At 40.2% G+C, this 23,001-nt stretch overlaps 1 protein-coding gene across 5 annotated transcripts in view; it reads right to left on the bottom strand.

Moving 5' to 3' along the window:
• The window catches only part of HEATR4 (HEAT repeat containing 4), a 74,144-nt gene extending 54,473 nt beyond the window's left edge, over positions 1-19,671 (bottom strand). For 2 of the 5 annotated variants that reach the window (XM_073609758.1, XM_073609755.1), the window contains exons 1-9: positions 19,541-19,671; positions 19,143-19,271; positions 18,714-18,821; positions 13,658-14,489; positions 12,565-12,752; positions 11,321-11,461; positions 10,138-10,347; positions 7,861-8,004; positions 3,148-3,339 (exon numbers count right to left, since the gene is read on the bottom strand). In XM_073609758.1, coding sequence (XP_073465859.1) covers positions 3,148-3,339; positions 7,861-8,004; positions 10,138-10,347; positions 11,321-11,461; positions 12,565-12,752; positions 13,658-14,475 — 1,693 coding nt within the window. In that variant the 5' untranslated portion in view covers positions 14,476-14,489; positions 18,714-18,821; positions 19,143-19,271; positions 19,541-19,671. The remainder of the gene's footprint in view (positions 1-3,147; positions 3,340-7,860; positions 8,005-10,137; positions 10,348-11,320; positions 11,462-12,564; positions 12,753-13,657; positions 14,490-18,713; positions 18,822-19,142; positions 19,272-19,540) is intronic. The other 3 variants (XM_073609757.1, XM_073609759.1, XM_073609756.1) reach the window with 3 other exon arrangements.
• Positions 19,672-23,001: the final 3,330 nt, after the last annotated feature.

Here is a 23,001-nt window from a genome sequence, read left to right as displayed (position 1 = left end):
TACCGGCACTTGCTAACAAATATTGAATAGTGAGTACATATAGCAAAGTGTAAAGAGTAAAAAGATTTTTATTTTAACATAACATAGATTAAAAACATATTACATCATACATTCGACAAAGCATATTACAGGAACAATAAATAACAGTATTGTTACCAAACAATTAATTGTACGAGGGCTCTTGTTCACACCCAACGTGTTTCGGAGTAAATACTATTTTTGTCCTTCTTCGGGGATGTAGCAAAAAAGAGCACTTCGTTTCTAATATGTTTCGTAGAATTACTTTAAAACTTCCGAATTGGAATAGCATTGGACATTATTGCTGGTATAGTTGTTATCATAGGGACATCATGATTATCACTAGTTGGTATTATTTGTTGGAAGTTCCCTTTACTGGGATTGCAGTATTGCAGTGTGTCAGCCACGCATCCCAGCTTCCAGCATGTATAACGCCTGAGCTCAGGCGTTATACACACTGGAAGCTGGGATGCGTGGCTGACACACTGCAATACTTGATACAAACAGGGGTTTCCTCTTCTCTTGCCTCAGTACATTGCTCTGGTCTGCACGCGCCCGGGAGGGACGGGGGTTGGTGAGATTTTATGTCCCAGTAAAGGGAACTTCCAACAAATAATACCAACTAGTGATAATCATGATGTCCCTATGATAACAACTATACCAGCAATAATGTCCAATGTTATTCCAATTCTGAAGTTTTAAAGTAATTCAACGAAACATATTAGAAACGAAGTGCTCTTTTTTGCTACATCCCTGAAGAAGGACAAAAATAGTATTTACTCCGAAACGCGTTGGGTGTGAACAAGAGCCCTCGTACAATTAATTGTTTGGTAACAATACTGTTATTTATTGTTCCTGTAATATGCTTCGTCGAATGTATGATATAATATATTTTTAATCTATGTTATGTTAAAATAAAAATCTTTTTACTGTTTACACTTTGCTATATGTACTCACTATTCAATATTTGTTAGCAAGTGCCGGTAAAGTCCACCCAGGGGAATTGTCTTTTCTCATTTATATGTAATTATTGGATGTGGCACTGCTCTCCTTTGGCCTAGGGAAGCTAATCACCCTATTTAGCCTATTTATTTAGAAAAAAATGTTGAAAACCATTTATCATTTTCCTTCCACTTTACAATTATGTGCCACTTTGTGTTGGTCTATCACAAAAAATCCCAATAAAATACATTTATGTTTTTGGTTGTAACATGACAAAATGTGGAAAATTTCAAGGGGTATGAATACTTTTTCAAGGCATTATATTTCATATGACAGAGACTTTAATTACGGGAGGTGTGCAGTAGAGAAGGGGAGTCCCATGTGTAAAAATCCAAAAATTGTTATGGGAATTAGCAATAAATGGGACCCAGTACATTCTGGTTGCATTAAAATCTGTCTAGGCAACAGCAGTATTGTAGAAACAGATGCCAGACTGAATGTCAAAGCTGAACTCCAGGATAGGTAAATATTGTATAAATACAAGAGGCATGTGTATTCTTACTTGAATCTTGGTGTGCTTTGTGTATTTCTTCCAGATCTGTGCAGTAATACAGTGTGAAACTTTGTGCAGAAGCTTCATGTAATAAAGACAAGACACTGCTGTCCTCTCTCCTTGTGCAGGGTGACTGGTCTTGTATCCGCCCCCTCCTGTAGTTTTCTGCAGGCAGCCTGTCATGGGTGGGGCCTGTTGGGTCCCTCCCTCAGCTCTGCTCTCTGCACATGAAGTGTGCAGCACAGTAATGATGTCACCACTACTTTTACAAGGTAGTAACTTGACTTGCAAAGGCATTTGATGCACACAAAGTGGATTTATATACTTCATGGCTATTAAAGAATATATTTAGGAAAGTTTTAAAAAGTTGGTCTGAGTTCAGCTTTAACATACTGTAATTCAGGTACCTTGTTTAGTGCTATCAAATAAATTAGTGTGAGTATATACAAGTGCTGGTCTCTGCACTCATGAAATCCTGCAAACAGCTCCAGTTGCTCTAATATCAAGAACTACAGTATATTGGTATTTTAATTCCCTCACTGGATTACTCAAGAAATGTTCTGTGTGAGTAGGGATGAGCCGAACACCCCCTGGTTCAGTTCGCACCAGAACATGTGAACAGGCAAACAATTTGTGCGAACATGCAAACTCTATTAAAGTCTATGGGACACAGACATAAAAAATCAAAAGTGCTAATTTTAAAGGCTAATATGCATGTTATTGCCATAAAAAGTGTTTGGGGACCCGGGTCCTGCCCCAGGGGATCAAGGTATCAATGCAAAAAAAAGTTTTTAAAATTACTGTTTTTTCAGGAGCAGTGGTTTTAATAATGCTTAAAGTGAAACAATTAAAATGAAATATTCCTTTAAATATTGTGCCTGGGGGTCCCCTTAGTCTGACTGTAAAGTGGCGCATCTGCCTGATGTGTTTTACAATGCCGCAGCAAAATGACATTTCTAAAGGAAAAAATGTCATTTAAAATTGCCCGTGGCTGTAATGTATTGCCGGCTCCCAGCAATATATCAATAAAAAAATTAGAGTGGGTCCCCACAACCCCAGTCCATACCAAACCCAAAGGGCCTGGGGAACTCCATGCCAAAATAAAAAAAAAAAATAGCATGAGGGTCCTCTCCCAAATCCATACCAGACCCTTATCCGAGCATGCAGCCTGGAGGACAGGATAGGGGGGGATGAGCAAGCGCCCCCCCTCCTGAACCATACCAGGCAACATGCCCTCAACATGGGGAGGGTGCTTCGGGGTCTACCATGCTGCAGCCACTGGATTGTGTGTGAAACCCCCCGCTGTCAGGTCAGGACATGGCAGCAAAAGGGTTGGGGGTTGTCAATGGTACAGACAGGCACAGGCAGCAATAAAAACGTTATCACAGGTTCCAACCTTTCCTCGCTACACTAAAAATGAACTTTCCTTTTTGTATGTGTCCTTGTTACAGATATTTTGTATTGCTTTCTGCCCTGAAAGAAAAGGGAAAATTCCCCATAAGGGCACTGATGGCAATGAAAACCTGACAGTGACTCTAACCTCCCACTCTATAAAAAAACTAAATTAGAAGTTTGGTCAGGAGTTGGGCTTTATCTAAATATTACAGAAAAATAAACTATCCATTATAGAATACCAATCTCCAAGACAGTGAACATGATCTTCCTGGCTTCTTCACTGAACTCTTGGATAAAGAACTGACACAGTGCAGCTGCCATCCTCACAAGGTCATCCTCATTCTGAAGAGCATCGGAAACAAGGTTCTGTATCTCGGACGGTAACGTTGGCACAGCGGGTGGTGTTTTGGAGCCATCAATTTTTTTGCCAGCTTTAATGTTTAACACAACATAAATGAAATTATTGTAATAAAGAAGTACAAAGGCAAGATTCAGACTTCATATTTGTCTTTATGCTTTTATAAAACTGACGCATAGTAAAAGTGGTGAGGTTATAAAACTGACGCATAGTAAAAGCGGAGAGGTGTTTCTAACAGCAACCAATCAGATCCTTTAATTTTATTCTAAACCAGCATCCCTGACAAATATTGGAACCAATTTGGTGGTTACCTTTCCAACATCATCTAGATAGAAACTATGTTTGTTTTGGAGGGGCAAAATCATGAATCCATTTGCTGCTGTGGCATTCTGTGAATGGTACACATGCCAAGCAAGTGACCCCCATGTGCACTATGCAGTATGGCAGCGCCATGGGCCCTAGAAGGCAGTGGCAATCGGTGTGGTAGTAGTTAATACCACAGAGATTTTCTGCTTTCTCAGGGATCACATAAGTGTGGCATATGCATACTTACAAGATGGAAAAATCCATACCTGGAATTCAGCTAATACATTTCCAAAATTAAAGTAAATCCAGTTTAAAGGGGTTCAATTAAGTTTTGTGGCTCAAATCAGTTAGAAGGAATTACTGAGTACAGGATATATACTGAAATACAGGGCAAAGTCTTACTTTTGTAGGGGGGGAACTTGACACTAATAATGTATTATTTATTTCCAGTATACTTTACAATGTACACATTTCACCACAGATTACATCAGTCCCTTTTAATAAATGAAATATTAGAACAGAAAGGAAGCCATTTACAACAATACATGTAAGCAATGTTTGCAAGAAATCAGGATGCTGCACGCAAGGTCAGTTGAGAACACAGTCTGGGAAAAGCTAAAGAAGACTTTTATCTACAGTGTATATAAAAAGTCTACACACCCCTGTTAAAATGTCAGGTTTCAAGTGAATAATTTCAGAACTTTTTCCGCCTTTAATGTGACCTATAAACTGTATAACCCAGTTGAACAACAAACTGAAATCTTTTAGGTGGAGGGAAGTAAAAAAATAATATGGTTGCATAAGTGTGCACACCCTTAACCTAATACTTTGTTGAAGCACCTTTTGATTTTATTACAACACTCTGTTTTTGGGTATGGCACATCTTGACTTGGCAATATTTGCCCACTCCTCTTTGCACTCCAAATCTGTCAGATTACGAGGGCATCTCCTGTGCACAGCCCTCTTCAGATCACCACACAGATTTTCAATCGGATTCAGGTCTGGGCTCTGGCTGGGCCATTCCAAAACTTTAATCTTCTTCTGGTGAAGCCATTCCTTTGTTGATTTGGATGTATGCTTTGGGTCGTTGTCATGGTAAAAGATGAAGTTCCTCTTCATGTTCAGCTTTCTAGCAGAAGCCTGAAGGTTTTGTGCCAATATTGACTGGTATTTGGAACTGTTCATAATTCCCTTTATCTTGACTAAGGCCCCTGTTCCAGCTGAAGAAAAACAGCCCCAAAGCATAATGCTGCCACCACCATGCTTCACTGTGGGTATGGTGTTCTTTTAGTGATGTGCAGTGTTGTTTTTGCGTCAAATTATGGAATTATGGCCAAAAAGTTCAACCTTGGTTTCATCAGACCATAACACATTTTCCCACATGCTTTTTTGGAGACTTCAGATGTGTTTTTGCAAAATTTAGCCGGGCTTGGATGTTTTTCTTCTTAAGAAAAGGCTTCCGTCTGGCCACTCTACTCCATAACCCAGACATATGAAGAATACCCCTTCAGCAGTAGGAGCCCTGCAAAACTCTGGAATCGGTGGGTGGGTCTCTTTGCCGAAGCTTGGTGGGCGGAGGCGTGATGTCACAAGACTCCCTGCTCACCTCTACACTGTCCTACTCTTTCTGCTGGCTCTGGGAGCTGACTGCACCATGCCCCATGATGAGTAACATCCAGTCAAAACTCAGGAAAGGCACCACATGACTTCAGGAAAAAAGCAAAAGAGAAGCGCCTCTGGTTCAGAATCAGTTAAAAGCTTTATTATACAAAACGAATATGTCCACTTACATGGGTAAAAGGCAAGCAGAGCACAGATTTCCTCGAGTGGTGATGTTGCAGCCTGAGTGCCTGTGTGTCAGCTCATGTCCAGGGGAGAGAGGGGAGACAATCCCGTCCAGCAGGATGTGTGAGTAGTGGAACGCAGGCCTTCAACGCGGTGACATCACAGACAGTGCAACAACGTTTCGGTGCATGCGCACTGTGTATTTCAGGCGTGCGCCTTCTTCAAGCATTGAGGATAGAGGCTCATAGGAGCCTTATATGTGCTCAGTGATGGAGCCATCTAGTGGAGATTGCGTATTATAATGCAATCTAAATAGAGAGGCTCCACCAACAAAGGTAAAAAATGATAGATTGAAATAAAAATGAGGGGGGGGGGGGCTGTGAGGGAAGGAATTTTTTTTTTAAATTGTATATATATATAAAAAGAAAGCTAATGGGAAAAGGTATATATGTGCATGTGTATATATTGACCTCTGCATACAGACAGCAGTATATAGATAATATTATCAGAATAAGTGTAATAATAAAAACAATACATGAAGGACATAACAAAATCAATTGGTAAGCAATTAAAACCATTTTTTCAATAAACAATATCTCTGCATACAGTAGCTCTGCAGAGGTCAATATATACACATGCACATATATACCTTTCCCATTAGCTTTTTATATATATATACAATTTTTAATTTTTTTTCTTCCCTCACAGCCCCTCCCCCCTCATTTTTATTTCAATCAATCATTTTTTACCTTTGTTGGTGGAGCCTCTCTATTTAGATTGCGTTATAATACACAATCTCCACTAGATGGCTCCATCACTGAGCACATATAAGGCTCCTATGAGCCTCTATCCTCAATGCTTGAAGAAGGCGCACGCCTGAAATACACAGTGCGCATGCACTGAAACGTCGTCGCACTGTCTGTGACGTCACCGCGTTGGAGGCCTGCGTTCCACAACTCACACGAGCCATGCCTCGTTTTTATCCCTGGGACGGAGTTCATACATCCTGCTGGACGGGATTGTCTCCCCTCTCTCCCCTGGACATGAGCTGACACACAGGCACTCAGGCTGCAACATCACCACTCGAGGAAATCTGTGCTCTGCTTGCCTTTTACCCATGTAAGTGGACATATTCGTTTTGTATAATAAAGCTTTTTAACTGATTCTGACCCGGAGGCTCTTCTCTTTTGCTTTTTTCTTACATGTTTGGAGGCTGCTTCATGCTTCCCTGGATAGCTTGCCCTGGAACACAGACTGTTTTAAGCCTATGCAAAAGGTTTTTTGTTTATCTTTCCCCCTACTCCCATTGTGCCATTGTTTACTAGCCATCCATTCCCCCAGAGGACATTTGTATTTAAACTATTTCATAACTGGCAACAGCGTTACCTACTCACGTGTTACCACATGACTTCAGCATGCCCAATCATGCTGAGGTTTGGATCAGCCAATCATAGGAGAGCTGGAGAAGAAAGGAGGAGGGATGTGAAGCTGGAATCGTAGACACTCTCTGCTCTCATGCTCATTCATGAGCTAAAGAAATCAAATGTCAGTCACAGCAGTGGAGGATGTGGCAACACAAACTTATCTGTGTGTCATTTTTTTTATCTTACTAAAAAAAAACAAGAGGATTGCTCAGAGCTGGATTAACTCTTTGAGGCAAGACTAGGCACAGATGAATTGACATCCTCTACTGTACCAGGTAGAAGCCTTCATTAAAAAATGTTTTTGAGGTTTACATCCACTTTAACAATAAAATCCCTCTGATGCTTTGGAAGCTCTCTGCAGACAATTGCTTTTGCTGTAGGATGTAACTAAGAAAATGTCAGGAAAGACCTACTTGAACAGCTGTACTTTATTTGGGGTTAATCAGAGGCACTTTAAATGATGGAGGTGTGTACTGACTCCTATTTAACATGAGTTTGAATGTGATTGCTTATTTCTGAACACAGCTACATCCCCAGTTATTTTTAGATTGGAAGCTCTAATGAGCAGAGCCCTCTAATTCCTCTTATTCTTGATTTCTCTTCCAAATTGTATTGTAACTGTAATGTCTGCCTTTATTTTGTTAAGCTCTGAGCAAATGGTTGGCGTTACATAAATCCTGTATAATAATAATAATAATAAAAGGGTGTGCACACTTATGTAACCACATTATTTTAGGTTTTTATTTTTCTTCCTTTCAATTGAGTTGTACAGTTTATAGGTCATGTTAAAGGTGGAAAAGGTTTTGAAATTATTTACCTTTGTCTAATTTTTGTGCATCACAGAAACCTGACATTTTAACAGGGGTGTGTAGACTTTTTATATCCACTGTAAGTGTAGGGTGCTAGTTTGGGCTTTGAATTTTACTTACAAAACTGATGACCAAAAAAACAGTAGTTTCATTTAGCAGCAATCACAGAGGCTGACCAAATGAACTCTGATTTAACCATAGGAAATTACTCAAAAAAAGCAAATGGTGTAGACGGTAGACCCCAATTTCTATTTACAATTTACTACTCACCCATTTCCTGGGGATCTATCCCATCTAGAGGTCCAGCAACTGCAGAAGAAGCAATTGTCACAAGAGCGGAGACTTTGGAGGCTTTGTGGATACTAGCAAGATCTCTTGTAAGCTGCTCCAGGGTGGTCTCTTTCCACATGGAACCTTCAAGGAGCAAAAAAAAGTATTTCATATTATTATTGCTAACAGAGCTGAAATACAAGTACCTCTGGTCCAGGGGTGATAAATTTGACATGATCGAATAATAATATGTGGTGTTCTGCTATGTTTATTCTCAACAGATAACTGATATCCAAATGCTATCCCATCATCAACATGTAGCACTGACCCCCGAAGGAGCTGCTGTATTTTAATTGGGCCTGTACTCTGCTTTGTTTCCCCTGTGATTTCTCTCAGTCCCCCTGACACAACTGTGCTGTAATAGTGTGCAGTAAAGACTCTAAAGACAATTTCACAATATACAATGTAATATACCTTTTTATCTTTACCTTTGGTCTCCACTTGGTCGATAATGCAAAGGAAAACAACACTCATACAATTCTACTTAAACAAGAACTTTGTTTACTGTGTTTGCTTTAAAGTAAAACACTACAATAGTTGTACTGTCAGACCAACGTAGTCTGACAGTCAACTGATTTCGGCTTACAAAGATATTATACAGATGTAAAGTGTTTGAAATAACCTGTTAGTAATGTGCTAAAGAAAATAGGATAAATGGCAGAGTGAATTGATCTCACTATGGGCACTGTCCTATCCCTTAACACGCTTTGTAACTATAAGGAAATCAAATGCTGATTTAATAAAGTATAGTACAATATTTAGGGAGCTCCCATTATTTGGTATCACAATAACTTCAATATGGCAATGAAACACAAAGCCTTGTGTTTTATTAGACAGTCCTTCTTTTCTTCTTTCTTCTGCTAGCAAAGAATAAAGTGAATTTGTAATCCAATGGTTAACGACTCCCGATAAAAGCAAGCTGGATATTAAATCAAAGTTATGATAAAGCAGTACTGCAGCTATCTCTGATGCCAATGACACATTACTAAGTCCTCAATGAAGTACAGGCCCGAAGCCTAATTTTAGCTCAGTCTAATCCTCTTGACTTTGCTTGTGGGACTATGAATCCCAGCAACTCTGTATTGTACAGATGAATGTGTAAAAGTGCATCAAGGAAGCTTTTGGGCAACAGCCCTCTCACCCAACCAGGTCAGTGTTGTCAGAAAGTTCCGCTCTGGTGTACAGGGTCCTGGCTCCGACAGGCTCCTTCCCAGTCTTGCCCCGCCGTCAGCCCAGCTCACTAGTATTGCAAGTATTGCTGTTCGGATCGCTCTTCCGTGGAGGTAGGCAGCGCTGCGCTGGAGACCTCACACAGATCCTCCCAGGCTGGCCATGCATTTCCAAGAGACCTAAGATGGCCGCGCCGAGCTCTTTTATAATCTTCCCACAATGCAGTTCTGTTCTCTTGATGTTCACGGGAGTTAATGGGCATCATGGGTAGGTCAAGTTAATGTCCATATGTAAACAAACAAAACACTTCCATGTCAACTTCTTGAATGTTGAAAAAATAAAGACGAGTCCTTTCATATTTTGGCCACTAGATGGCGCCAGATTCTAAGATATAACATACATCAAGTTATATACCAAAAATGTGACCGCTACAACATATGGTGACATCATCACAGAAGGACATGAAGAAAGATCAACTAACAGCTTCACCATATACATGGCAGCCCCCACACATTGTGCCCTTATGATGCTGGACCTGTGGTCACTCCTAAGTTTTTCTTAAGTAACACAGTGGACAAAAGTGAGAATTAAAATGCACTTAGAATTGTCCAGGACTTGCTCAGGCCTGTCCAATCATGCGTTTTCCAAAGTGCATGGAATACAGACGTGTTGATTGTATACAACTGGGTGCAGCCTCCTCCCTGCCTAAGTTTCTGGCTTCTCCACCAACCATGACCATCAATGCAATAAGTAAGCCACCCTGTTATATCCTTTGTATACTTCTCAAAAAGGAAATGGAGGTTTGCAAAGAGGAATCTGACTACCTAAATATAGCAAAAGGCTGACTAGGAAAATAAGCCTACTGTAAAGCCAGTAATTTTATGCTGGAGGACCAGGTAACTATAAAAAGGTAGAAGATGCCTCTTGGTGTTCAGCTACTGATTTGGCAGTAGTGAATAACTGATGTTGCAGCATACCCATGTCCTAATTAAGTGAACTGACAGTATTGCCCAGACCAGCAGCATATTGTATAGGATATATACTCACTTATCACCCAAGCACTCTTCCACTGCGACACAATATTGTGGAGGACTCGCTTCTCATTCCATTGACCATGCTGTATCTTCGTAGACTCTTTGTCTCTTACACAAAAAACAGTTATAGGTCTTTCTCGAGTTCTCCTTCCAACATCGTCCACAACTGCTGTTGGCAGACCAATCCACCTACGGGGACCCTTTTCAGGTCTCAACATATGACCAGTTTAAACAAAAGTAGAAAAGAAATTATGTTTATTGTAATGCATTTCTCTTATGCCTCAGTGTGTTGAAAATAAATATTTCTACAATGATCTGATATACAGTACACGTGCTATAGGTTCTGTAGGTCATTCTAGGGGAACTTATTTATTTTTACTGCAAGCAGATAACACAGCACAGCCAACCTAGGGAACTGACTTCTCTCTATGGCAAATTTTACCCATTTACACTCCTGCTCAGCAGCCCACTGGCCAGTTTATTTGGGTGATGGAAGCATGGCCCTCTGAATGTGCCCTTGTTGCTATACACTGGGTGGGCTCTGTCTGCCTAACCTCCTGTGTATTTATTGACCTAAGGCCACATACCTCCCTGTATTTGACTTCCTACCCTGATTGGCTGAGACACCATGGCACCTTATTTAAGCATGGCAAAGCCAGGGCCCTGGCTTGTGAAAGCATCTTGCTACATAGCTCTCTGCCCTGCCTTGTGGTTCCTGCCCCCTTGCCAAATCTTGAATTTTTCTTTCTTTAGACTGTTTCTTGGTTACGCTTCTCTGCTGTCTGCCCAAATCTCAGGATAACACTGTTCCTACTGCCTTCCCTGACCTTGGATTACCTCTGGATAGCACTAACTGTCCACTGCGTGCCCTGACCACCACCAGCCCCTGGACTTTAGTTACCATACACTTCTGTTGTGCTATACCTCATGTGAGATCCTCATTAAGAACCCGGGTACTATTTTCGATTACCAACGCTTAATCCTTAGTGTCAATAGGCCAGAAACTGTAGCATTGTGCACCAAGACCTGGGGGGGGGGGGTGGCGGCGGACCAAGTTCCTTTCAATACGAATACAGAAGAGGTATATTTATCAATGTTTTCACACAAAATTCACACCACATTCACCCAAGATTCTATCTTCGGTGAAAACATTGATAAATAGAACCTTAAATTTCATTCTCACATAGTAAACTTACTTGGTTTTTCCTCTGTAAGGCTCCATTCATTGTAAGATCTGGGCAAGGATTGCTGTACATACTTTTTATATTTATTGTGGTTCTCCATTAAAATGAAGTCCCTCTGTTTTGTACCCTTCTGGTGCACAATTTTACTTGCCCCTAAAACAAACACAAACTAAATAAACTAAAAAAACACAGACAGATAAGTACAGATAAACTTCTTCCATATATGTATTCTAACTGTGTATTTACAACTGGAGATGTTTTTCTGGAACATAGGCCTCATGCACACAGATGAAAAAATGCCACTTTCAGGGGAATTTCATGTTTTTTCAACCTCTGAACACACCTGCATGTTAGCTAATGTGCCCATGCACATGCAGATGTTTTCAGGGGTGAAAAAAATGGCACAATCAAATGTTCCTGTATTCGCCACAGGATCACTTTTAGAGGCGGCAGGAGAGAGGTGCCCCTGACGTTTCCTCGTCTTTGGATGGATAGGCAGGAAGTCAAGTGAGGGCAAGATAGCCCCTATTTGGCTCTATGCTTGGGCTTAAAGTGTAAAAAAAAAAATGATTTTGCTTTTAAAGGTTAATGACAGATCTGGGGTCAAAAAGACCCCAGATCTTGCAATAAAGAGGACTTGTCATGCTTATTTCTATTACAAGGGATGTTTACATTCCTTGTAATAGGAATAAATGTGATAAAACAATAAATAAATAAAGGGACAGTGTAAAAATAAAAAGTATTGCGCACAGAAGCAAATGCATACGTAAGTCGCGCCCGCATATGTAAACGTTATTCAAACCACACATGTGAGATATCACCAAGATCGTTAGAGCAAGAGCAGTAATTCTAGCACTAGACCTCCTCTGTAACTCTAAACAGGTAACCTGTAAAAAAATTTAAAGCGTCGCCTATGGAGATTTTTAAGTACTGTAGTTTGCTGTCATTCCACAAGCGTGTGCAATTTTGAAGCATGACATGTTAGATATCTATTTACTCAGCGTAACATCATCTTTCAGAAAAAAAATGGGCTAACTTTAGTGTTTTTTTTTTTAATTCATTAAAGTATATTTTTTCCAAAAAAATTATGTTTGAAAGACTGCTGCGCAAATACAGTGTGACATAAAATATTGCAACAATCGCCTATTTATTCTCTAGGGTCTAATTTAAACTTGTAAACAAAAAGTTCCAGAAAAGGCTTGGTCGGCAAGTGGATATGCAATCTATAAACTGGCTAATTTATATCACGAATTTACCTGAATAAAGTTCTTTCTCAAATTCATTCTCAGTGGTATAGACATATTTCCCCGCTTTTGGGTTTATTGTGTCTTGTAGCCGCAGTGGAGGTGCTAATTCATAATGCTTGACCACCAATGTTTCTGCTGTTTTGTTTTTTCCACCAACCTCCTTCTTTTCTGTTGGTGATGGTAAATATCCAGGTAAGCTATATGGAAAGAGAGATAATACTGATCTACTGACATCCACCTATAATGTTTTAGGATATTGTATAGCAAGGTCCTTAGATGGGGAAAGCACTTTAGCTGTGCTAGAACTGGAACATTCACTCAGTTTACCTTTATATGGGAGCTCTGTAATTAATTGCAGCTAGTCCCATTGTAGCTCATCAAAGGGCCACTGGGATGATACTTTTGAAATCTGTGTTTAAGCATCACCAATTACATTGAACTTCATTTTTTTTTTTTTATGTTTTCCCCTTTCCCCATACACATCATTGTGGATTGAAAAGAAACTTGATGCAAGTAGTAACCCAAATTACAAGACAGATTTACTAAACAATTCATACATGTTTTCCTCTGCTGCTCTAAAGTAGCAGTTACATTATAAAAACCTGCCCCTGACACTTCTTCATCTAACATATGCTTTTAAGAAAAATCGGGTTTATCTACTATCATAATTCTACTGCAGATCTTTGCAAAATTACTCAAGTTGGCCGCCCATGAATCCAGGAACAGGGATTTTGAATAAATAAAAATACTATTACATATACCACACTAATTGGGAGGCGGCCTAGATGCGCATCTTAACCTTGGGATATACTGATCAAAATTCAGCCAGTCCAGCAGGAACCAGCTAAACTTTAATCAGTATATGGGCTCCTCTGCTTGACAGAAGTAATTTTTTTAATAGGAAAGGACATCTTGGTAAATTTTCATTGATCAGTGGCTGCAGCCAATTAGCTGCAGCCATTGATCAATGTATGCTGACAGCAGCGAGTGCTGATGGCCAGCAGATGGCCAGGTTTTAGTTTTTGGCGATTTTGCTTGATAAATATCCCCCCTAGGCTCTCAGCAGAATAAATATGATTATTACTCCCGAATACTCACTTACTTGTAATAAACAGGAAGCAGGGTTTCAGATTTTTTTTCTTGCATAACAACCTGTTCATTTTGTAACCTGGACTTTTCTAATTCATTGCATGTGCTAAAGTCTTTTTCAGTCAGGTGGTCCTCACTTATCAGCACTGTAGCCTTATCCAGACCATACTGCTGATCAAACCTTTCTTTGGCTTCCTTATGTTCCGTGGTGTGAGCCAACATACATTGTGATTTAGCTTTTGTCAAAGTCTTCAAAAGAACTTCATTGCTTCTAAATTTTAATTTGTTTGACTCAGAAGCAAGACTTGGTTTAAACTTCTCCATGAGCTTGTCTTTAGCCTGTCCGCTTACATCAGATACTTTTGATTTTTCTACCAGGAAGCTTGGTACATTTTCTTGAGGTGTCTTCCATATACTCTTCCCAAGTATAGGGCAACTTTTTGATTTTATATCTTTGGAAGGTACAGAGGGATTTAAATGACATATTTTGTGGTGCTTTGGATGTGTGCTTGATCCCCTCTTGCCTTTTGTTTGTGGAATAATATCTAAAATGTTGTAGATAGTTTGTGAATCCCATTCTTCATAGGGTAGACTGGAGAGGCCTCTGTCCTTTACCACCTCTTTGGAAAAATGAAGGTCTCCAGCTACACTTTGAATGTATTTGGCTTGATGCTGTAAAGAATGGCGGTTTGCTGTGCAGTACTCAGTTATAGGTTGGATAGATGTCGGGTGATGAGATCTTTGTGAAGGTAAGTTGAATTTTGAAATTCTTTGAGATGGTTCAAGGCAAAACACCATCTGATGACAATAGGTGGTGGAAAGTTCCATCATACTTAGCAATATCCCTTAAAAAATACAAATTATATTTAATATCCTTGTGGCCAGATATTTTAAAATGTATTTACTTTATGTTGCAACAAAGTGCTTTAAAGTAAGCTGATTAGTCAGAATCTGAAATGATCGAACAAATTATTCTTCATGATGGCTGCAATTTACACAATTCATATACAGTACTAAGACCTGATGAATAAGAACCCTTTAGATGCCTGAAACGCTGGCTCTTTATCATATAAACTATTGAAATAAAGTGTAATTCCACTTTTGTTTAGAAAAAAACGATCCCTCTGGATGATCTATGCCGATTGCAGGGATTTTAACAAACTTTGTTGCAGATTCTTACATGTTTCTGATCTATAGAAATAGCTGTTTGTTTCACTATGCAGACGGAATCTAAATATCTAAATCTAAATCCAATTCATGAAAATTAGCCTGTGCACCCTCAATGTTTTAATGAGAAAAGCTGAAGGGTTGGCATCCCGTTAGAAATATCTCATCAAAACTAAAAAGTCCTATTGCACGGAATCTTTTCATCGTCTATTCCGATCGTGTGTGTGCCTCATCAGGATTTTTTTTTCAAAAATTCTGACAGACCTAGAAATGGAATATGTTCTAAATATTTACGATGGAACCAATTCCTATCGGGAAAACTGCTCGTCTGTATGCTGTTCCGACGGACCAAATGACGCATGCTCTGAAGCAAGTACGAGACGGAAGCTATTAGCTAATGGCTATTGAACTTCCTTTTTGTAGTCCCGTCGTACGTGTTGTACGTCACCACGTTCTGGACAGTCGGACTTTGGTCGGACTTTGGTTTGACCGTGTGTAGGTAAGATCGCTTGAATGGAATTCCGTCGGAGAAACCTACGGAGTTTATTCCGACGGCAAAACCGGTTGTGTGTACGCGGCATAACATTTGGCTTGTATCTTAGTGCAGACTTCTGGGGAAATCAGTGAGCCAATCACACAAGGAGTGGAAATATAAAGTGGGGGATGTTACTGCGCTAACTCAATATAGTGATGAAAGATAAACAGTTGCTACATTGGAATATGACAAAAATTCAAAAGCAACGGATGGTATAAATGTAGCACTAAACCATAGACATTAAATAATGTAAACGGAAAAAATTATATTACTGCGCTATCCCCAAAATTAAACGTGTATAAAGGGTTAAACCTTAAATACAGTGACAAAAAGCTGCAACTAACAATGCGAGATACACACACTACAAATATCAAAAAAGGAAAGCTGCGCTATAAAACTGATATGTGATCATAAAGAATGATACAATACTAAAATCACACCATTTGAAAATATATGAAAAGTTCTTACAATGTCATATTACATCAACAATTATGTTGTCACCAGTGATAAGTGCAAAGAATTGTGAAAGTAGAGTATATAGCAAAATACACTCATAACAACATTAAGTCCACTCAAATAAGCTGGTTGAAAAAGGCCACCGCTAAGCAGTTGTATGAAAGGTGACTTCGTAATCTTCCTGTCAGCAAGGACATGCAATTTCAACACTCAGAGGGGTGTGATGGGGTGCAAATGAGAGAGTGCCTCCACCCACAAAAAATACTGCCGCTTACCAGCTCCTTAGATCCCCCGTTAAGGAGATCATACACGCCTATGGCACTCTCTCATTTGCACCCCATCACACCCCTCTGAGTGTAATATCACATTGTAAGAACTTTTCATATATTTTCAAATGGTGTGATTTTAGTATTGTATCATTCTTTATGATCACATATCAGTTTTATAGCGCAGCTTTCCTTTTTTGACATTAAATAATGTGACCAAATAATGTATAAAAGTGATCAGAACTAAATAGTGAATATTAGTCCCAAAAATAAGTACAACAAAGCATATGAAACATGGGTTAAAACACAAATAAGGAAGTCCCAAAGGTGAAAAAAGCTTGTGGAAAACATATAAAAAGTCCCTTGCAGAAAATGGTTGTTCAGAAGTGGGATACAGAGGCCTCAGCAAGCATGTAAAACTTCAGGGATAGTGTGTCCTCCACCCAAGGTAAGGGATGTTACCGGAACAGGTGGACTCGAACATCAGCGTCAACAAGGCAAGGATAGCCGAATCGACAGATGGCCAAAATGATCCAGGAAATCCAGGGGAACTCCAAGGATGGATCCAGGAAATCGTACTGATGATGGTAAGGTTGGAAATCAGATGTTAGACCGCCAAACTGAAAAGCCAGAAACTTTCAGACTGGAGGAGAGAGCAGTGAGATGACCATAGTCCATTACTGGTCCTTCGCTGACCAATCACAGGCTGCAGGCAGGGATCTGACTTTAGCTGCGTTGCTAACGGCAGCAGAGAAAAGTTGGGGCACCAGGCCGGCTGGAGTGTGTGGAAAGCTTTTAAAACGGTAAAGCACTATTTTAAGCTTTATTACCTTGCATGTGGGCGATGTGAGTGGAGACCAATGGTAAAATAATAAGGATGGAGTATACCCTGTGATATGAGATGCCTGAATAAGTGGATAAGCCATAAGAAGGAGGAAAATCTAAAGAGGGAAAAGGAGAAGATTGATTGTAATCTAAAGGCATAGCCACTAAGCCTGTAAGGTGAGGGTACAACTGGTGACGGTGACACGAGGATATATATATATATATATTTTATATATATATATATATATATATATATATATATATATATATATATATATATATATATATATATATATAAAGATATATATATATCTATATATATGCACAGAGGTGGATTAGAGTGAAGATATTTACCTTCATTCATCTGGTGATATCACAGATCATCAAATGGACTGTTTGTTTGTTTTTTTGCACGATCGTTCTCTTTTGCACGATTGATTGCAATTTATAAGGACACTGTGTGCAATAAGGAGTACATTGCACTTTATTGCTAGTTTTAAGGCATACAATTATTTTTTTTGCATAGTATCAGGAATATTACAGCATATTGCATTTTTTTTATAAATATATAATTTTTTTAAATTAAATTTTTGTATATGCACATTGGATATAATTTTATATATGCACATTTGATTTTTGGTATAGCGCTGCACTTATTTTGTATTTTCACATATTTTGGAAGTGTGGGAAGGGCCGGCAGCTTTTTGGGTATTATATAGCAGCTCACAAGGTTTTATCTAAATTTTCAACATAACCTGTGGTCCTAATTTTCATTTTCCTTACACAGTTTCCAAAACCTTGAGGCAAAAAAAAAATGTTTACTATCCGGGTGCTCTGGCGACTCCAAAAATGGCATAGGTAGTCAGGGGATTAGATGTGCAATTTAGGCCTTTAGAAAACCCAAAGATGCTTTTTTGAATTTTGGACCTCTCTATGTGGCTAGGCTGGGAAAAAGTCTCCCACATGTGGTATCCCCAAATACCGGGAGGCATAGCAGAATGTATTTTTGGGGTGTAATTGTAAGTATGTGTGTGAGAATTAACTTGTTAAAATGACAACATAAAGTATTTTAGCAAAATAACAACTTCAAATAACTTGCTATGCCCCTTACTAAATACCTTGGACTATCTACTTTCCAAAAAGGGGTCATGAGGTTTTGGGGGTGAGGCCCTTGTCCTCATAAACAAGGTACCCCCCCATTGGGTACATGTAACCTAGTACGGTTCAGAAGGGGGGGACGCATGCTTGCCTCCCTCTTCCCTGACCAGCCAGGTTGCATGCTCGGATTAAGGGTCTGGTATGGATTTCCTGGGGGTCCTCACACATTTTTTTTTTTTTGTGTGAGCTACCTCTTAAAGTCTAAAGTCCAAATCAAGAGAGCAGCCTAGGATGACAACACTACTCCTCTATAGATACAGTACAGTGAGCGTTGTCACTCTAGGACAGGCAGTGTGTTATTGGTAGGATCACCGGGTAAAAACAGCATGGAAAAAAGAAGAAAACGACTGAAGCCACCATATATAAGGACCAGTAAGCTGCAATATATTAGATTTCTGTTCTTGGGTTTAGATGTGCTTTAGGGTAAACATGACAAAAACGAAAAACTGACAATCAATTCTGTTCAATGCTTCAGGCAGGCCTCATTTACACGGTCGGTTGGAGACACCGGCAGGTTCTCGTGTAAGTATGCCAGCATACTTCTGTGGCTGGGGGGCTACAGGTGCTGTTTACAGCGACTCAAACTTCTCCTTTGGGAAGTACATCATATGCGAATAAAAGCATTAGCATTTACACAAGTACAAGAATGTACAGCCATCTACCTCTATGGGCGTTTGCACGTATCACCTGTGGCTCCCCAGCTGCAGGAAAACTCTGGGATCCTTACACCAGAACCTGTCTGCGCTTCCAAGTGTCCATGTGAATAAAGCCTAAAGGAAATAACAACGATCAAGACTATATGACAGTTGTATTAGGCATACATTTTCAGGTATACAAATTTCAATTTTTATCATTGATGGAGGCTATACATGCTTCAATTTTATTACCCAATCAATTACAATCGAAATGATCGAATCGGCAAAAAATCTGTTAGACATAACTTCTCTTTCTATCTATTATGGCTTGATTTAGATCGGATTCAATCAAACTGAATCGATCGGTCAGAGAAGAAAGTTTGTATCAGTTGGTAATGCTGAGATCAATCATATTATGAGATTGCATGGTGAAAACAGAAGTAATTGAATACTTACGATTGTATACCTAAACCGACTTTAAGTTCTCCGCATCGACATCTATCTTCCAACTATTGATCGAAATCCACTTCCCTGCATGTGGCATAATGATCAAATGGGTTGTTGTTGTCCATAGATCAATTATTCCTATCGAGAAAGTTTAAACGGGAAATAAATTAAGCATGTATGGCCATCATTACACAATTTTTTTTTTTATTCTCTTATCAATAATTTAGTTAATAAAGCATACATTTTATGATCTAGCTGTTTGAATTCTTATGAAGCTAAAGACCTCAGAAAACAGTTCTGAGACAATTCTGATCAGACAAATATTACACTGATCACTATAGAAATGTATATAATAAAACTATGTTACGATGTACTCTCCAAATTGGTAGATAAAAAGTATTCATTACCTGTTTACCTGCAGAAAAGATCAGCTCCTAATCTCCAGTTAAAACATAGAAGTGAGATTATAATCACATTTCCTCACTAACTTCTTGCACTAGTAATGACAGACGGGTCAGTGTTGTTTGCAAGGGTTGCTAAGCAACGACTTCTATTTTGGCTGCCAAGCTCTTTGTTTGACAATGTACTTTAAAGGCCAGTAAGCATAAAGCCTAGTACACACTGCTAGTTTCTTTTTTCGTTCAACCCAGCAGACTGAACGACAAAAATAAACAAACAGCTCAGGTTGGAGCCGCTGTACTAACAGTCTGATGATCGTACAGCGATCTCCCCCCCCCACCCCCCGCTGTTCTATTGTGTTCTGACAAGGGGGACAGCCCCCCACCAGAACACTCCAATCAGCGCTCTCAGCCATTGACCGACTCCCACTGGTTCGGCAGACCTTTTTCGGTTAGGCCCATTCGACAGAAGCCGGCTTCTGTCAGGCTGACTGTAGTACACCAGGGCCGAATGTGGGCCGGGAATCTTTCTATTGAACCGGCCGATGCCACCTGACATTCGGCCTGTGTGTACGAGGCCTAAGGGTAGCCAACATGGATTGTTTTTTTAATCAGCTGGCTGGCTGATCGAAAAAATATATAAATGGAATGGATTGAGGGGCATGGAGGATTTCTCCCAGCTGTGCTATTGTATGGGATTATACACCTGATTAACATCCATCACATCATAACAACATACTTAGGTAATAAAGTAAACACACGACAAGGATTGTAAAAACATTTAGACCGCTGCCCATTTATTAGGTTTAAATCAGTTTAAATTATGACATAAACTTTAACCTTTACTACCAAGCAGAACAGCTGTTAACCATTAACAGACCAACATGTTTAGTCACCAAGGCTCAAGTGGCAATATGTTGGCAGGTGCAGTTAGCTGTCTGCCACTAGATGGCTCTGTTGCCAGTATAGTATGGGAGGGGGAATTTTGTAAGTGGGTGTTAGGTCCCCTTTTAGAGAAGTCCGCTCTTAGTGATGTAATGGGTGGAGTTAGTGCCTATATATATATATATATATATATATATATATATATATATATATATATATATATATATATATATATATATATATATATATATATGCATAATATAATAAATAAATATATATATATATACAGTGGGGATGGAAAGTATTCAGACCCCCTTAAATTTTTTACTCTTTGTTATATTGCAGCCATTTGCTAAAATCATTTGAGTTCATTTTTTTTCCTCATTAATGTACACACAGCACCCTATATTGACAGAAAAACACAGAATTGTTGACATTTTTGCAGCTTTATTAAAAAAGAAAAACTGAACTATCACATGGTCCTAAGTATTCAGACCCTTTGCTCAGTATTTAGTAGAAGCACCCTTTTGATCTAATACAGCCATGAGTCTTTTTGGGAAAGATGTAACAAATTTTTCACACCTAGATTTGGGGATCCTCTGCCATTCCTCCTTGCAGATCCTCTCCAGTTCTGTCAGGTTGGATGGTAAACGTTGGTGGACTCTGGAGAAGGTTTTCATCCAGGATATCCCTGTACTTGGCCGCATCCATCTTTCCCTCGATTGCAACCAGTCGCCCTGTCCCTGCAGCTGAAAAATACCCCCACAGCATGATGCTGGTGGTCCCAGCAGGGGAACCGCAGTGAGATCACTTTTATAGGCTGCGAGAGAGGTCTTTTTGACCCCAGATCTCTCAATAAAGAGGACCTGTCATGCTTATTTCTATTACAAGGGATGCCTACATTCCTTGTAATAGGAATAAGGCTACTTTCACACTGGGGCAGGTGGGGGTCGGCGGTAAAGTGCCGCTATTTTTAGCGGTGCTTTACCGCCGTTTTAGCGGCACTATTCGTGAGCTAGTGGAGGGTGCTTTTAACACCCGCTAGCAGCCAATAAAGGGTTAAAACCGCCAGTAAATCGCCGCTCGGCGCTTTGCCGGGGGTTTGGCGGCGCTGCCCCTTTGATTTCAATGGGCAGGGGCGCTTTAGGGCACTTTAGGAGCTCCTACATGCTCCTACAAGATGCTGCTTGCAGGACTTTTTTTACCGTCCTGCAATCGCACCGCTCCAGTGTGAAACCACTCGGGCTTTCACACTGGAGAGACGGGGGGGCTCTTTTACAGGCAATATGCAGGCGCTATTTTTAGCGCTGTAGCGCCTTTAAAGCGCCTCAGTGTGAAAGTAGCCTAAAAGTACCGTAAGTACTGTAGTTTGTCGCCATTCCAGCCTGCGCAATTTTAACACCTTCCCACCTAGCCTATAGCAAAATGACGGGTGGCCGGGGGTTTCATTGTTGTGACTAAGTGGCATATGACATCCTTTACAACACACAACACTACAATCGCCGCTCATGCGCGTGGCGATCGGTGGTGCAGTGTGTTGCTCGGACACACCGCATTTCCAATCACAGTAAACAGTCTATGATGTAGGCTCTTTACAATGTGACAGCAAAGGAAGGCTAGGCGGCTCACCCTAGTGTAGGGGAATCACCGAGGGACTTATATTGCATCTGTCATTCCAAAAATATATGTGTGGGTCAACATACCGAAAAAGATCTAAAATGTGCAAGGGTGAAGGAAAGGTTCCCAGAAAGTTGTTTTTAATAAACTTTTAGTCCAATAAACATAACATTTTTTGTAAGCATACTGCCTGGAGTCACTTAATATCGACTTTCTGGGAACCTTTCCCTCACCCTTGCACTCTTTACCATGTGATCGGCTGTGTCCAATCAGTTTAAATAGGAAGTGCCGGTTATCGGCATTCCTCTATTCATGCTGACAGCATGACCTGACAGGGGGAGGGGGGTCTGCACTGATAATCAGTGCATTGATTATCAGTACAGCCCCATCAGCGATGGCCATCAATGCCCACCAATGATGTCCACCAGTGCTGCCTTTCAGTGCCCATCAGTGCTGCCTTTCAGTGCCAATATGTGATGCCTGTCAGTGCCATCTATCAGTGCCCATTAGTGCCGCCAATCAGTGCCCCTAAAGGCTGCTCATCAGTGCCGCCTATTAGTGCCCATCTGGTATACCTGTCGGCCCCATCTATCAGTGCCCGTTAGTGCCACTCATCAGTAGCACCGATCAGTGCCCATAAAGGCTGCCCATCACTGCTGCTTATTAGTGCCCATCAGTGCTGCATATCAGTCCCGCCTATCAGTGCTGCATATCAGTGCTGCCTATCAGTGCTGCATATTAGTGCCATATTAGTGCCTCCTCATCAGTGCCCATCAGTGCAGCCTATCAATGCTCGTCAGTGTAGCCTCATCAGTGAAGGAGAAAAATTACTTACGTATTTACAAACTACGTTCGGTACGTTCGGTAACTAGCCAACTCTTGACCAATGGATGGGAGCTCCATCTGCCATGGAGTCCATCAGGAAAGGAAAATTACGGTAAGTATTTGATAGGAAATTTTCCATTTTC

Source organism: Aquarana catesbeiana, linkage group LG13 (assembly GCF_042186555.1).
Source record: "Aquarana catesbeiana isolate 2022-GZ linkage group LG13, ASM4218655v1, whole genome shotgun sequence".
NCBI lineage: Eukaryota > Metazoa > Chordata > Amphibia > Anura > Ranidae > Aquarana > Aquarana catesbeiana.
The sequence above is the reverse complement of the archived record's forward strand: the minus strand, read 5'-3'. Positions and strand labels throughout refer to the sequence as shown.